This window comes from Phyllobates terribilis, unplaced genomic scaffold (assembly GCF_046119375.1).
Source record: "Phyllobates terribilis strain yellow unplaced genomic scaffold, ASM4611937v1 Scaffold_1__5_contigs__length_1240528914, whole genome shotgun sequence".
NCBI classification, from domain to species: Eukaryota; Metazoa; Chordata; class Amphibia; order Anura; family Dendrobatidae; genus Phyllobates; species Phyllobates terribilis.
This window is the reverse complement of record NW_027362761.1, coordinates 1,046,711,802-1,046,726,533: the sequence shown is the minus strand read 5'-3', so window position 1 is coordinate 1,046,726,533 and position 14,732 is coordinate 1,046,711,802. Positions and strand designations below refer to the sequence as shown.

General features: G+C 41.6%; 1 protein-coding gene across 6 annotated transcripts in view; it reads right to left on the bottom strand.

Annotated features, from left to right (window-relative positions):
- Positions 1 to 5,541: 5,541 nt before the first annotated feature.
- Positions 5,542 to 14,732, bottom strand: part of LOC141158262 (cytochrome P450 4V2-like) — a 171,162-nt gene continuing 161,971 nt past the window's right edge. For 5 of the 6 annotated variants that reach the window (XM_073645361.1, XM_073645362.1, XM_073645359.1 and 2 more), the window contains one exon: positions 5,542 to 5,778. In XM_073645361.1, coding sequence (XP_073501462.1) covers positions 5,603 to 5,778 — 176 coding nt within the window. In that variant the 3' untranslated portion in view covers positions 5,542 to 5,602. Of the gene's footprint in view, positions 5,779 to 8,760; positions 8,949 to 14,732 lie in introns of those variants that run through there. The other variant, XM_073645360.1, reaches the window with a different exon arrangement.

Sequence of the window (14,732 nt, the reverse complement as noted above, 5' to 3'; positions counted from 1 at the left end):
TTCGTATGAAGAAAGAAAAAAAAATGGTCAGTCATGCCCGTATTGCCTGTTTAAATTCCAAGGGTGTATTTTTAGCTGCTTCCACGATTGCTCAGGAAAAATTAATGGAATTTCGGGTGTTTGTTGATTGTGGGTCTACTCTGAATGTAATTGATGGGGGCTTCTTGGAAAGACTCAATTTAAAACCCGAACCTTTATCATCCCCCATTGCTGTGGTTTCTGTGGATGGTTCCCCTTTGAAGAATATTACTCTCAAGGTCTGTGAATTTCCTCTCACTATTAATGGTGTTCACCATGAGAAATTGGATTTGGTAGTTTTGAATAACTTGCCTTCTCCAGTAATATTGGGATTGCCCTGGTTAAAATTTCACAATCCTGTACTGGATTGGTCTACCAGTGAAATTAAATCCTGGAGCCATAAATGTTATGACAAGTGTTGTAACGGGCGTATTGCAGCTTTGGATAGGGGAGAATTGCCTGTTCCTATTCAGGATTTTTGGAGAGTTTTTTCTGAGAAGGAATCGCAGGTTTTGCCTCCCCATAGAGACTATGATTGTTCTATTGAATTTGTCCCTGGAGTGACTCTTCCTAAAAGTCGTTTATTTAACCTTACTATTCCTGAGAGGAAGGCTTTGGAGGAATACATACAGACAAGTTTGGCCGCCAGTCACATTAGGCCCTCTAAGTCTCCTGTGGCGGTTGGATTTTTTTTTGTAAAAAAAAAAGGACGGCGGTTTACGTCCTTGTCTGGATTTTCGTGAGATTAACAAAATTACTGTACGCAATCCTTACCCACTGCCATTGATTCCTGATCTGTTTAACCAGTTAATGGGGGCCAAGTGGTTCTCTAAAATTGACCTTAAGGGGGCATACAATCTGTTGCGCATGAAGGAGGGTGACGAATGGAAGACTGCTTTTAACACTCCTGTGGGTCATTTTGAGAATCTGGTTATGCCTTTTGGTCTTACTAATGCTCCTGCATTTTTCCAGAATCTTATTAATGACATCCTTAGACCTTTGATCGGCAAAAATGTGGTTGTGTATTTGGATGACATCTTGATTTATTCGCCGGATCTGGAGTCTCATTGGCGGAGCGTACGTGAGGTATTACAGTTATTAATGGACAATTTGCTTTTTGCTAAGCTGGAGAAATGTGAGTTCGCTGTACAGAGAATTAGTTTTTTGGGTTACATTATCTCCAGTGAAGGTTTTGAGATGGACCCGGTTAAATTTCAAGCTGTACAGGAATGGCCTAGGCCTATTGGTTTGAAATCGATACAGAGGTTTTTAGGTTTCGCCAATTATTACAGAAAATTCATAAAAAATTTTTCTAGTATTGTCAAACCTCTGACCGATCTCACCAGGAAAGGTGCTGATGCGGTTCAGTGGTCTTCTGAGGCCATTGAAGCTTTTGTGTATCTCAAGGAGAGGTTCACCTCTGCTCCCATCCTTATGCAGCCTGATGTGACTAAGCCGTTTTTGGTTGAGGTTGATGCTTCCTCTGTGGGGGTTGGTGCAGTATTGTCTCAGGATAACGGGGATGGATTACATCCCTGTGCCTTTTTTTCAAAAAATTTTTCGGAGACTGAACTGAATTACGATATTGGTAATCGGGAATTATTGGCTATTAAACTCGCATTTGAACACTGGTGCCACTTCTTGGAAGGTGCGGAATTTCCCATTCAGGTTCTTACGGATCATAAAAATCTGATTTATCTTGATGCTGCCAAGCGCCTGAATGCCCGTCAGGCTAGGTGGGCACTGTTTTTCTCGCGGTTTAATTTCTCCGTTACTTACATCCCTGGTACTAAGAATGTTAAGGCGGATGCCTTGTCTCGCAGTTTTTCTCCCATAGTCGGTGCTGAGAAAGAGGAGAACATTTTACAAGAAGGTGTTGTGATAGCTGCTTTGGACTCCGTTTTGGAAGATGAGATTCTTAAAGCACAGGAGAATGCCCCATCTAACACTCCTCATGGGAGGTTGTTTGTGCCTGGGACCTTTAGGAGAGAATTGTTTGTTGAGTGTCACGAATCTCGGTTGGCAGGTCATCCCGGAATCTCTGAGACCAAGAGACTGGTGGGTCGCAGTTTTTGGTGGCCTGGATGGCAGAAGGAAGTCATTAAGTGGGTGCGTCAATGTACTATATGTGCTAGATCTAAGTCCTCACATACTCCTGCTGCGGGGTTGCTTTGTCCTTTGGAGGTTCCCAGTGCTCCTTGGACACATTTGGCTATGGACTTTATAACTGACCTTCCCCCCTCTGAGGGTTTTACTGTCATCTGGGTGGTCGTGGACCGTTTTAGCAAGATGTGTCACTTGGTTCCCTTCGTCAAACTGCCCTGCGCTAAAACTCTCGCTAAGGCCTTTGTCAAGGAAATTGTCAGACTTCATGGCGTTCCTACTGACATTGTTTCTGATAGGGGTCCTCAGTTCGTGGCTCGTTTTTGGCGTGCCTTTTGTGACAGGTTGGGAGTTCATTTGTCGTTCTCGTCCGGATATCATCCTGAATCTAATGGCCAGACAGAAAGGAAAAACCAGGATATTGAGCAGTTCTTGCGTTGTTTTGTGGCAGACAATCAAGAGGGGTGGTCTGAGTTTCTGCCACTTGCTGAATTTGCTCTGAACAATCATACATCTTCTTCTGCTGGTTGTTCGCCTTTTTTTTGTTGTTCTGGGAGACATCCGTCGTTTGGGTCGTTCTCCAAGTTGGGATCTGCCGTGCCTGAGGAGGAGAATTTTTCCGGTGATTTGGAGAGAGTTTGGACGGATGTGCGTGGTAATCTTCAGGAGGCCAACAGAAAATCTAAAGACTACTTTGATAGGAAACGACAGGAGGTTTTGTTCGCTGTTGGTGACATGGTTTGGTTGTCCTCTAGGAATCTGCGGTTGAGGATTCCTTCTAAGAAATTGGGTCCCAAGTTTTTAGGGCCCTTTAAGGTGCTTCAGGTTGTCAACCAATCTGCTGTTAGGTTGGAGGTTCCTACCTCCTGGAGAATTAATCCGGTATTTCATGTCTCTCTGTTAAAAAAAGCTGTTGTGTCGGATGGTGACGCCTCTGCCTCTGTTCCTCCGGTGGTGGAGGACGGGGAATATGAAATTTCTCGCATCCTTAACTCTAGACGGTATAGAGGTAGTTTGCAGTATCTTGTGGCCTGGAAAGGTTTCGGACCCGAGGATAACTCTTGGGTGAGGTCAGATGATGTTTCCGCGTCCAGACTTATCAGAGCGTTTCACAGGAGATTTCCTGATAAGCCTGGTCCTAGGGGATCCGGAGGATCCTCTTAGAAGGGGGGGTACTGTTAGAACCTTGCTCTTAGGTTTTTTCCTTTGCTGGTCACATGACCTTGTTGGCCTATTTAATCCTGCTCCGCCCTTCTGGCTTTGCTGGACTTCATTGTATAACTACTTTCTAGCTAGCCTGTGCTCTGTATCTAACTCTGTTAGTTTGCTTGGTCTACGGACCTCTATGTTCTATATATTTTGTTTGTTCGTCTGTCTGCTACTATTTCTGTTAGGAGGTGTCCCATTTTCCTCCCAGTCCTTAGTACTTGTAGGGATTCCTTCCCCACATCTATAGGTCTCCGTACAGACTAGCTTAGGACTTTAACAGGTCTGATCGCAGGATCAGGTTCCCTGTTACATCGTAGGGATTCAGCTGAGTTCTATCGTAGGGACAGATCTCCTCTCTTTCCTTAGCTCTGGTAGCAGAACATAACAATTTACTGCTGGGTATTTGCTTATTATGTTTTTATCTTGGGCTTTGTCTGTTTCATGGCCAGTGAGAACATGAACCTACATGTTGCATGTATACCAACTTATATTCTCGTTCATCTCTTTAAGGTTTTTGTAACTAGCGATATCAAACATTTGTCTCTCCTTACAAAAAAAATTGTTGTGTTCTATTAAAATGGTAGTCTTGAAAGTGGTATTTAAATTTGCTCTTGTACAATTGAGAATGGCCTCGTCTAGCATTTTAAAATGCCACTAAAATGGATAAGGCTATTATCATGGACACTAGTGCAAGATTACCAGGAGAACTGGCAGGCAAAGGGTTGTTAGGTAGCATCATCAAAATGAAAGGCAGAATCGTAAGGCAGGTGGGTAGTTGGGAAAACAGGTCAAAGTCTGAAATGGAAAAATGCTAGTAAACACAGCGGGAGCCAGAAACAAAGCAGCAGAGCAGTTTGCTATAACTGGCAACCAGGGATTGACTTCAACCCCTTTATGACCTTGGACGTATAGGTATGTCCAAGGTCGCCTCCCCCTGTTTAATGCAGACTCTGGCAATGAGCCTGCATCTTTTCCAGCACATTACAGCTGTTCAGATCAGGTGTCGTGTTCCCCTAACAGTCCAACCGTGGCTGTTAACATGTTAAATGCCGCTGTCAATCTCCGACAGCGGCATTTAGCATGGCGGCGTCAGCAGCACGTCATAAGACTCACCCATTGGAGCGCCCGTCACATGATCGCAGGTCACCGATGGGTTGGCATGACAACCCGGGGTCTACAGGAGACCTCTGTGGTTGTCATAGCTGATCTGCTATGAGCGATGATCTGCTATGAGCTCATAGCAGATCATAGCAGATGAGCATTTCCGCAACACGTAGCAGGGTTGAAGCCCTGCTATGTGATGCACAGGCGATCAGATGATCACAGCTTCTAGTCTCCTATGGAAACTATTGAAGCATATGAAAAGTAAAATTAAAAAATAAAATTTGAAATATTAAAAAATAAAAAATATATTAAAGTTCCAATCACCCCCCTTTTGTCCCATTCAAAATAAAGCAATAAAAAAATACACATATTTGGTATCGCCAAGTTCAGAATCACCTGATCTATCAATATAAAAATAATAATAATCCGATCAGTAAACGACGTAACAAGAAAAAAATAACAAAGCGGCAGAATTACGTTTTTTTGGCCGCCGCAACATTTCAATAAAATGCAATAAAAAAAAAAATAAATAAAAAAGTTATGGCTCTGGGAGGAAAGGGAGCAAAAAACGGAAACGCAAAAATGGAAAAACCCAAGATGGTAAAGAGGTTAAACACATTTAAATAGGGAGAAGTCCTGCCCCTGGCTCCAGCAGAGCTAGCAATTAACTATTGAGGATACTCATGTGGGAAATTGACTGGAAAGGAATCAGCATAAATAGCACTAAGGTTTAAAACATATGCACTTATGTTTTCTCACGGCAACCACAGTACCAGTGCCTCACCCCCTAGCACAAAGAGTAGAGGTAGCTGGGGCAAGTTCTGCCATAGGTGTTACAGTTATGTAGCATTGCTGAGATAGTTGATGAAATGATAATTGGTGCAATGTTTTATTATTGACTAACACCAATGACATCACAATCTATTTTTTAATTTTAATGTATAGTTCTGTTTGTATATATATATGTAATGTTATATAAATACAATAGCCAGTTTTGGATGCAAAACATCAAAACAGAAACACTATGATATCACAAAATAAAACAAATTTATATACTTAAAAGGATGAATGCCCCAAAGTACAGTATAACATTCAAAAACTATAAAGTGGTGGTAAACGTTTTATTTAGTCACAATAATATCACCATCTTCTTTAATTTACTGTTTACTTATTCACTTATAAATTGTCTTCGGTCTTTTAGCTGAATCCAAATACCTTCTTGTGGACGAAGGATGAGCTCTCCAACAAGACCCAATTCATCACGTTTTTGATTTGTTTCAATCCAGAATTTACGTAATATAGTAGATAGAACAACTTTTTCTTCCATTAAAGCAAACCGTTGACCTAGATGGTGTATTACACAATGAAGGAATTTGTAAGATGCTGATAGATCATTCTTAGTCCTAAATATAATTTTAAAATCCATCTCTTTCATTTTGACATGACCTAATCCAGGGGTGGGGAACCTCTGGCCTGGGGAAACTCTGGTCGGTCATTAATTTCAGGTAAGTGCTTGGGCTGGCGGCCCTTTTTGCTGTCTACCGGCCCTTTAATTCCTCTTTCCACTGTGAGCACGTGCACGCTGCATTCACTACGGAATGCTGCAGCCCATAGAATCAATGATTACGTTCCTGACATTGGCCAGTGCCAGCATCAGGATGTTCTTTGCGGGCAAAATTGACACGCTCTGCACTCCTGTCCCAATAATGAAGACAGCACTCACAGTGTCTGCTATGTAATGTATATGGTTCCAGCCCCAGTGTCTGCTATGTGATGTATACGCTGTAACCCCAGTGTCCTATGTGATGTATATGCTCGAACCCTAGTGTATTCTATGTGATGTATATGCTCTATCCCCGGTGTCCTATGTGATGCATGTGCTCGAGCTCTAGTGTATCCTATGTGATGTATGCTCCAGGTCCAGTGTCTCTTATGAGATATACATGCTCCAGCCCAAGTGTCTCCTAAGTTATGTATATGCTCCTGCCCCAGTAACTCCCTTGTTATGTTTATGCTTCACCTTCAGTGTATCTTATGTAATGTGTATACTCCTGCCCCAGTATCTCATTTGTGATGTTTATTCTTCAACCCCAGTGTCTCCTATGTGATGTATGTGCTCCAGCCCCAGTGTCTCCTATGTAATGTATATGATCCAACCTCAGTGTCTCCTTTGTGATGTATATGCTCCAATTCCAATGTCTTCTATGTGATGTATGTACACTAGCCCCAAGGTCCCCTATGTGATGTATATGCATCAGTCCCAGTATCTCTTATGTAGTATATATAAACCAGTCCCAGTGTCTACTATGTGAGGCATATGCTCCAGCCCCAGTGTCTCCTATATGATATATGCAACAGTCTCAGTGTATCCTATGTGATGTATTTACAGCAGTCTCAGTGTATCCATGTGATGTATACAACATTCTTGGTGTCTTCTACGTGAAGTATACTGTATTTTCAGTGTCTACTATGTGATGTGTATGAACCAGTCTCAGTATCTCTTATGTCATGTATATAAAGCAGTGTCCGTGTATCTTATGTGATGTATACAGCAGACCTCTCACTGCTTGAGTTCTATAAAAGTTAAGTAAGCAGTGATGAATTTCCCACTGGGAGGAGACAGTGTAATATACGTGTGTTCGGAACCACTTCCTACTGCAAATCATTATTTCCAAAACTTATCATAGCACTGAGTCGACTATACTCTAGATCAATGCAAACCTGGAAAAGCAGTTATGAGAAGCACCATCATCAATATCACCTAATATCACATGCCTCACCGTAGAGAAGCAGCTCCAGCCATCATACTAGGGGTGAATTAGTTGTTTGTGTGACTTGCGTTTGATGTTATAAATATCCAAATGGCCCTTGGCAGAAAAAAAGTTACCCATCCCATACCTAATCATTACTGTATTAATGGATGTAGTTCATTATAGAACAGATCACTGTTGAATGAATCCACCATAGTTTATAGCACTATAAACTTTCATTACTATTTACTTTCTCTCACAATCGGCCACCACAAAATATATTGTATTGCAAAAAAGTATGTGAACACATGTCATCACAAGTATGTAAATTTGTTGGACATTACATTGGAAAACATTGGTTATTTGTGTATACGACAACATTGAAATTGCAAATCATGAAGTAAAAGTTGTGGAACTGTGGAATTATGTAAATCATATTATCGATAAACATGCTAATGGTATGCAAATGATGAAACAATGGAATCAATATTTTCAAAACATCTCAATTTATTTAGTATTAAATATGAGCACCTCACGCAGAAATACATGCACTTACACAACTTGGCTGGTATCAATGAGGTTCTTGAAGATTCGCTGCTGGCATCTTACTTTGCAATTGCCAGTCAATGCTGTCCCAGCTGTGATCAATGAGAGTCAAATTTGGAGACACTGAATTCCATGGTAGCACATTTAGGCCATGCAGGCTGATCACAGTAGCATGAGGAAAAGGCGGCCTTGCGTTGCATTGAAAAACGAATCCTGGGACACCGGTTCCATGCCAGAGTCAATGTAACACCGAGCTATTAGTGCACCTGGAATGAAGATTAGAGGGGTCCAGCTACCTTACATTATGTCACCCAACATCATAATCCTTTAAGAAGGACCAGTTTGTTGTTCTCATGAAGGGAATTCATGGCTTTGCACATGTGGTCTCCAGACTAATCTATCTAATCTAGGCTATCATTGCCACTAATACAAAAGCGGGATAAACCTACATTCCAGCCTCCATTGACTACCTTCTCTGCACCATTATAACCTTTGAGAGCAGTGGTACAATCCTGTTATATTACTTCTTTTGGTTTGTGCAGACATTGACACATTAGGCTTTGTATGTGATGTCCAATTTTGCTGGCAGTGCAAAATGGATGAAACATGGAACCAGTGATACAGCCATTTCTCCAAAGTGTTCCAGAAGCCATTTTTTAACACAACAACACTGGGTTGCATGTTCCTCGTGCTACTGTGAGCAGCCTGCATGGTCTAATCATGCTACCATTGTCTGCAGCATCTTTGGAGCATTGTGCACACCTTGGATGTCATTGGTCGGCAATTGCAAAGGAAGCTCATTGCAGGGGCAGACATATCATTGGTGCAACCTGTGCAGCCGCACTGGGGCCTGAGAGGTAAGGGGGTCCATTTCCACCTCTAAGCAGGTGCAATTGTGCATTATGATGAACCATCAGGCTGCAAAGGGCCCATATAGTGTTCTTGCACAGGGACCCTGTATTTCTGCACATGGTGCTCAAGCTCAAAAATGGATAAAGATTTGAAAATTTTGTTTCTATTTTTTGATCATTTGAATATCATTACCATGTCTATTGATCTTATGATTTCCATCATTAAATTATTTTTTCTTCTTGGTGTTATAATTTCAAGTTTGAGGAGCTTATGTACTTGACCTCCCTTTTGCAGCTATAATAGCCTCCACTCTTCTCCAAAGGCTTTCCACAATGTTTTGGTATCTCTCTGTGGGAATTTGTGACTCTGCAACCAAAAGAGCATTTGCATGTTTAGCCATGCTAGAGTCCAGACTCTGTGCAGCTACACAGGTTTATACATAGTAAGCTCATCAAGTCATCTCTTTATGGTCCTTAGAAGGAAAGATTTATGCCAGGAAAGTAAAAGGTCTTCTCCCTCGTGAAGATATTCAAGGTAATCCCTTATCAATCACTGTGCACTGTTTGGCAGGGTTACAGAGATCTCCATGTACAGTGCAATCCCACACTTTTGAATACTTTTGCAGCAAGCAGAAGGGAGGAGACGGAGGAGCAGGTGGGTGACAAATCCCACAGCAGTTGCAGCTGCCCAGGATTTGTCCCTTCCCCCACGCCATGTGCTCCTGTGTGTGAACTACTATGATTCAACAGCGAGTTATGGGAAGACAATATGTCCGAGTGATACAAAAAATAGATTTTTGGAAACCTAAAAAAATGGAGAAATTCACCATTTCTTTCTTCACCGCTCAGCAAGCAAGGATAGGGAGATATGCGGCATGACCTTTCAGAAGCCCCTAGGGCCACTGTTTGGTCTTCACACATAGCAGGGGCCCAGCTGGATCCGATGACACCAGAACCAGCTCCCTCTAATCGTCCAGTAAAGAGGTATAGCCCATCTTAGTTTTTGGGAATCTGTAGCTGGGAGAGAACTGGGTTGGAGACTTGGGCTCGAGCAGGGGGCGGTAGTGGGAGTGACCCAGAGAGTTTATCAGTCCCTGCTGGCCGAGCCCAGTGTCTTTTTTCCTGGGGGGCCGTGACTAGAGATGAGCGTTGTTCGACTCGAACTGTTCGCCAATCTCAAATTCGAGCTGTTTTGGGCGGTGTTCGAGCCGTTCGGCGAACACGAACGATTTGAGAAAAATTCGGCTGTTCGGGGTTATGTTCGATAACTGTTCGTGCACCAAAATCATAACTGGATTTTTTCTCAGTAATGATGAAAATTAATGTTAATACGCAGTTTGAGTGTACAGCGGGGTGGGGGGAGGGGCAGGGGATGGATCTCTGCAGGAATAATGAAGATCTCCATTTTTTTTTCTCTTTCCCGCATTTACAGTGGGGAGGTGCAATCTGTCAGCCTATCAGCAGCGCACACACGGAGCGAAGTGCTTTTTTTCACACAAGCAAGGGCATGTGTCATTGGCAGTGTATGTCACATGTCCTTGCCCTATAAGACCAAGCCATTTTCCCCGTCGCCACCATTTTCTCACTGCTGCAGCTGCGTGTTAGACGGCACCGCTGTTGCTGTGTGTGCTATACCTTGTTAATTTCAAGCCAATTTTCGCTCAAATCTACAGATAGCTTGGGAGTAGGGAATAAATGTGATTGCAGTCCTTTTAAGGACTAGGTTACAGCATTTCCTACGACTTTTATCAGGCAGGTCTGTGCTCTTAAATAGATAGGTTGTGGGAGTAAAGACTAATTGTAATTGCAGTCCTTTTCAGGACTAGGTTACATCAGTTCCTAACAGTTTTTGCCAGGCAGGTCTGTGCCAGTGCTGCGCAAGTTTTTTTCACAGCATTTGGCTGAATCTAGCAAAGCTAATCCTTTTTGGCCTATTGCAGAGTGTGTTAGTCAGTGGAGTAGCCTATCTGTGTTGCAAGATATACCACCTGTGTATAGAATACCAATTTTTTTACTGCACCTATTGAAGTAAAATCTTTTGGGCATAGCATCATTCTATTAGTCCATCTATACTGACCTCCATCAGGTTGCAAATTGAATATAATTTTTTTCTCCATCTAGCTCTGAAAAAATATTTGGGCTTCTAGCAGTGTGTGGGACTTGTTCTATTAGTCCATCTATACTGACCTCCATCAGGTTGCAAACTGAATATAATTTGTTTCTGCATCTAGCTCTGAAAAAATATTTGACCTTCTAGCAGTGTGTGGGACTTGTTCTATTAGTCCATCTATACTGACCTCCATCACGTTGCAAATTCAAAATAATTTTTTGTCTGCATCTAGCTCTGAAAAAATATTTGGCCTTCTAGCAGTGTGTGGGACTTTCTCTATTAGTCCATCTATACTGACCTCCATCAGGTTGCAAATTAAAAATAATTTTTATCTGCATCTACCTCTGAAAAAATATTTGGGCTTCTAGCTGTGTGTGGGACTTGTTCTATTAGTCCATCTATACTGACCTCCATCAGGTTGCAAACTGAATATAATTTTTTTCTGCATCTAGCTCTGAAAAAATATTTGGCCTTCTAGCAGTGTGTGAGACTTTCTCTATTAGTCCATCTATACTGACCTCCATCAGGTTGCAAATTAAAAATAATTTTTATCTGCATCTAGCTCTGAAAAAATATTTGGCCTTCTAGCAGTGTGTGGGACTTTCTCTATTAGTCCATCTATACTGACCTCCATCAGGTTGCAAATTAAAAATCATTTTTTTTCTGCATCTAGCTCTGAAAAAATATTTGGGCTTCTAGCAGTGTGTGAGACTTGTTCTATTAGTCCATCTATACTGACCTCCATCACGTTACAAATTCAAAATAATTTTTTGTCTGCATCTAGCTCTAAAAAAATATTTGGCCTTCTAGCAGTGTGTGGGACTTTCTCTATTAGTCCATCTATACTAACCTCCATCAGGTTGCAAATTAAAAATAATTTTTATCTGCATCTACCTCTGAAAAAATATTTGGGCTTCTAGCTGTGTGTGGGACTTGTTCTATTAGTCCATCTATACTGACCTCCATCAGGTTGCAAACTGAATATAATTTTTTTCTGCATCTAGCTCTGAAAAAATATTTGGCCTTCTATCAGTGTGTGGGACTTTCTCTATTAGTCCATCTATACTGACCTCCATCAGGTTGCAAATTAAAAATAATTTTTATCTGCATCGAGCTCAGAAAAAATATTTGGCTTCTAGCAGTGTGTGGGACTTTTTTCTATTAGTCCATCTATACTGACCTCCATCAGGTTGCAAATTAAAAATAATTTTTATCTGCATCTAGCTCTGAAAAAATATTTGGCCTTCTAGCAGTGTGTGGGACTTTCTCTATTAGTCCATCTATACTGACCTCCATCAGGTTGCAAATTAAAAATAATTTTTTGTCTGCATCTAGCTCTGAAAAAATATTTGGCCTTCTAGCAGTGTGTGGGACTTTATTAGTCCATCTATACTGACCTCCATCAGGTTGCAAACTGAATATATATTTTTTCTGCATCTACCTCTGAAAAAATATTTGGGCTTCTAGCTGTGTGTGGGACTTGTTCTATTAGTCCATCTATACTGACTTCCATCAGGTTGCAAACTGAATATAATTTTTTTCTGCATCTACCTCTGAAAAAATATTTGGGCTTCTAGCTGTGTGTGGGACTTGTTCTATTAGTCCATTTATACTGACCTCCATCAGGTTGCAAATTCAAAATAATTTTTATCTGCATCTAGCTCTGAAAAAATATTTGGCCTTCTAGCAGTGTGTGGGACTTTCTCTATTAGTCCATCTATACTGACCTCCATCAGGTTGCAAACTGAATATAATTTTTTTCTGCATCTACCTCTGAAAAAATATTTGGGCTTCTAGCTGTGTGTGGGACTTGTTCTATTAGTCCATCTATACTGACCTCCATCAGGTTGCAAACTGAATGTAATTTTTTTCTGCATCTACCTCTGAAAAAATATTTGGGCTTCTAGCTGTGTGTGGGACTTGTTCTATTAGTCCATCTATACTGACATCCATCAGGTTGCAAACTGAATACAATTTTTTTCTGCATCTACCTCTGAAAAAATATTTGGCCTTCTAGCAGTGTGTGGGACTTTCTCTATTAGTCCATCTATACTGACCTCCATCAAGTTGCAAATTAAAAATAATTTTTTTTCTGCATCTACCTCTGAAAAAATATTTGGGCTTCTAGCTGTGTGTGGGACTTGTTCTATTAGTCCATCTATACTGACCTCCATCAGGTTGCAAACTGAATATAATTTTTTTCTGCATCTAGCTCTGAAAAAATATTTGGCCTTCTAGCAGTGTGTGGGACTTGTTCTATTAGTCCATCTATACTGACCTCCATCAGGTTGCAAACTGAATATAATTTTTTTCTGCATCTAGCTCTGAAAAAATATTTGGCCTTCTAGCAGTGTGTGGGACTTGTTCTATTAGTCCATCTATACTGACCTCCATCAGGTTGCAAACTGAATATAATTTTTTTCTGCATCTACCTCTGAAAAAATATTTGGGCTTCTAGCTGTGTGTGGGACTTGTTCTATTAGTCCATCTATACTGACCTCCATCAGGTTGCAAACTGAATATAATTTTTTTCTGCATCTAGCTCTGAAAAAATATTTGGCCTTCTAGCAGTGTGTGGGACTTGTTCTATTAGTCCATCTATACTGACCTCCATCAGGTTGCAAACTGAATATAATTTTTTTCTGCATCTAGCTCTGAAAAAATATTTGGCCTTCTAGCAGTGTGTGGGACTTGTTCTATTAGTCCATCTATACTGACCTCCATCAGGTTGCAAACTGAATATAATTTTTTTCTGCATCTACCTCTGAAAAAATATTTGGGCTTCTAGCTGTGTGTGGGACTTGTTCTATTAGTCCATCTATACTGACCTCCATCAGGTTGCAAATTGAATATAATTTTTTTCTGCATCTAACCCAGCCAATACTTTTGGCCTAATACCACAGTTTGGCCACTCAGCTCTGCTCGGTTCCCATCCATTGTTTTTTTGTGCAAACAACTCCAGAGTTGTGAATTAGTTAACCACCAAAATGAGTGGAAAAAGGCCTGCTGCTGGTGGAAAGGGGAATAGGCGTGTTGGGAAGGGGAAAAAAGGTTGTGTCCGTGGGGTAGGTGTTAAAGCAACAGTAACATCTGCAGAAGAAAGACCATCTGCCAGCCAAACTAAAATGTCTACTTCTTTTAGCGGACAATGTGATAAGTTCCCTTTCTTACGGCCATGCCAATCGCTACAAATTCCAGATGAGGCACAAAAACAGCAGGTGCTTCAACGGATATCAAGTGTTCCTTTAAGTGGGCTCTCCTCCACATCAACTTCAACATCACAAATACTCCAGTCCTCAAAGGTGTCACCCCAATCGCACTTGCTTCCTCAAAGCTCCCAAATCTCCAGCTGCCCGTCTGAGTATGAGGTAGAACAGATGGTTGAGTCTGCAGAGCTGTTTACTCATACTATAGCCTGGGAATCAGAGGTCGACTCCAGCGCTTCAGTGAATCCAGACGAGGAAATGATCTGCACTGATGCCCAGAATCTTTATGAGTTGGATCCAGGACCAGACGCAGAAGGTTCTGACCATAATGTAGACCCTCATTCCCAAACTGTAACTCCTGTTGGTGGAGACAATGAGGAAGACGATGATGAGACTCAAATACCTGATTGGAGCGACAACTTTAGTTTTTTGTCAGGGCAGGAACAGGTTGGCTCTGAGGACGACGGGTGAGATAACGCACAGGGTGATGATGATGAGGTTGGAGATCCCACTTACTGTCAACCCACAGTCAGCCAAGAGATGAGGTCAGCAGAGGAGGTGGAGGAGGATGCTAGTGACGACGAGGTCAGGTTGCGCCTTCCTGGACAGAGACATAGTACTGGAAGCACGTCAACAACTGCATCCTCAAACACAACTCTGCCTCTCACCACAAGTCGTGGTGGCTCTTCAGGTCACATGGGTGCTAAGTCTTGCATAGCCTGGGCATTTTTTCAGATCGATAAAGATGACCCAACTCGTGTTATCTGTAACATTTGTCAGCAAAAGCTAAGTAGAGGCAAAAAAATACATAGTTTGAGTACTTCATGCATGAACC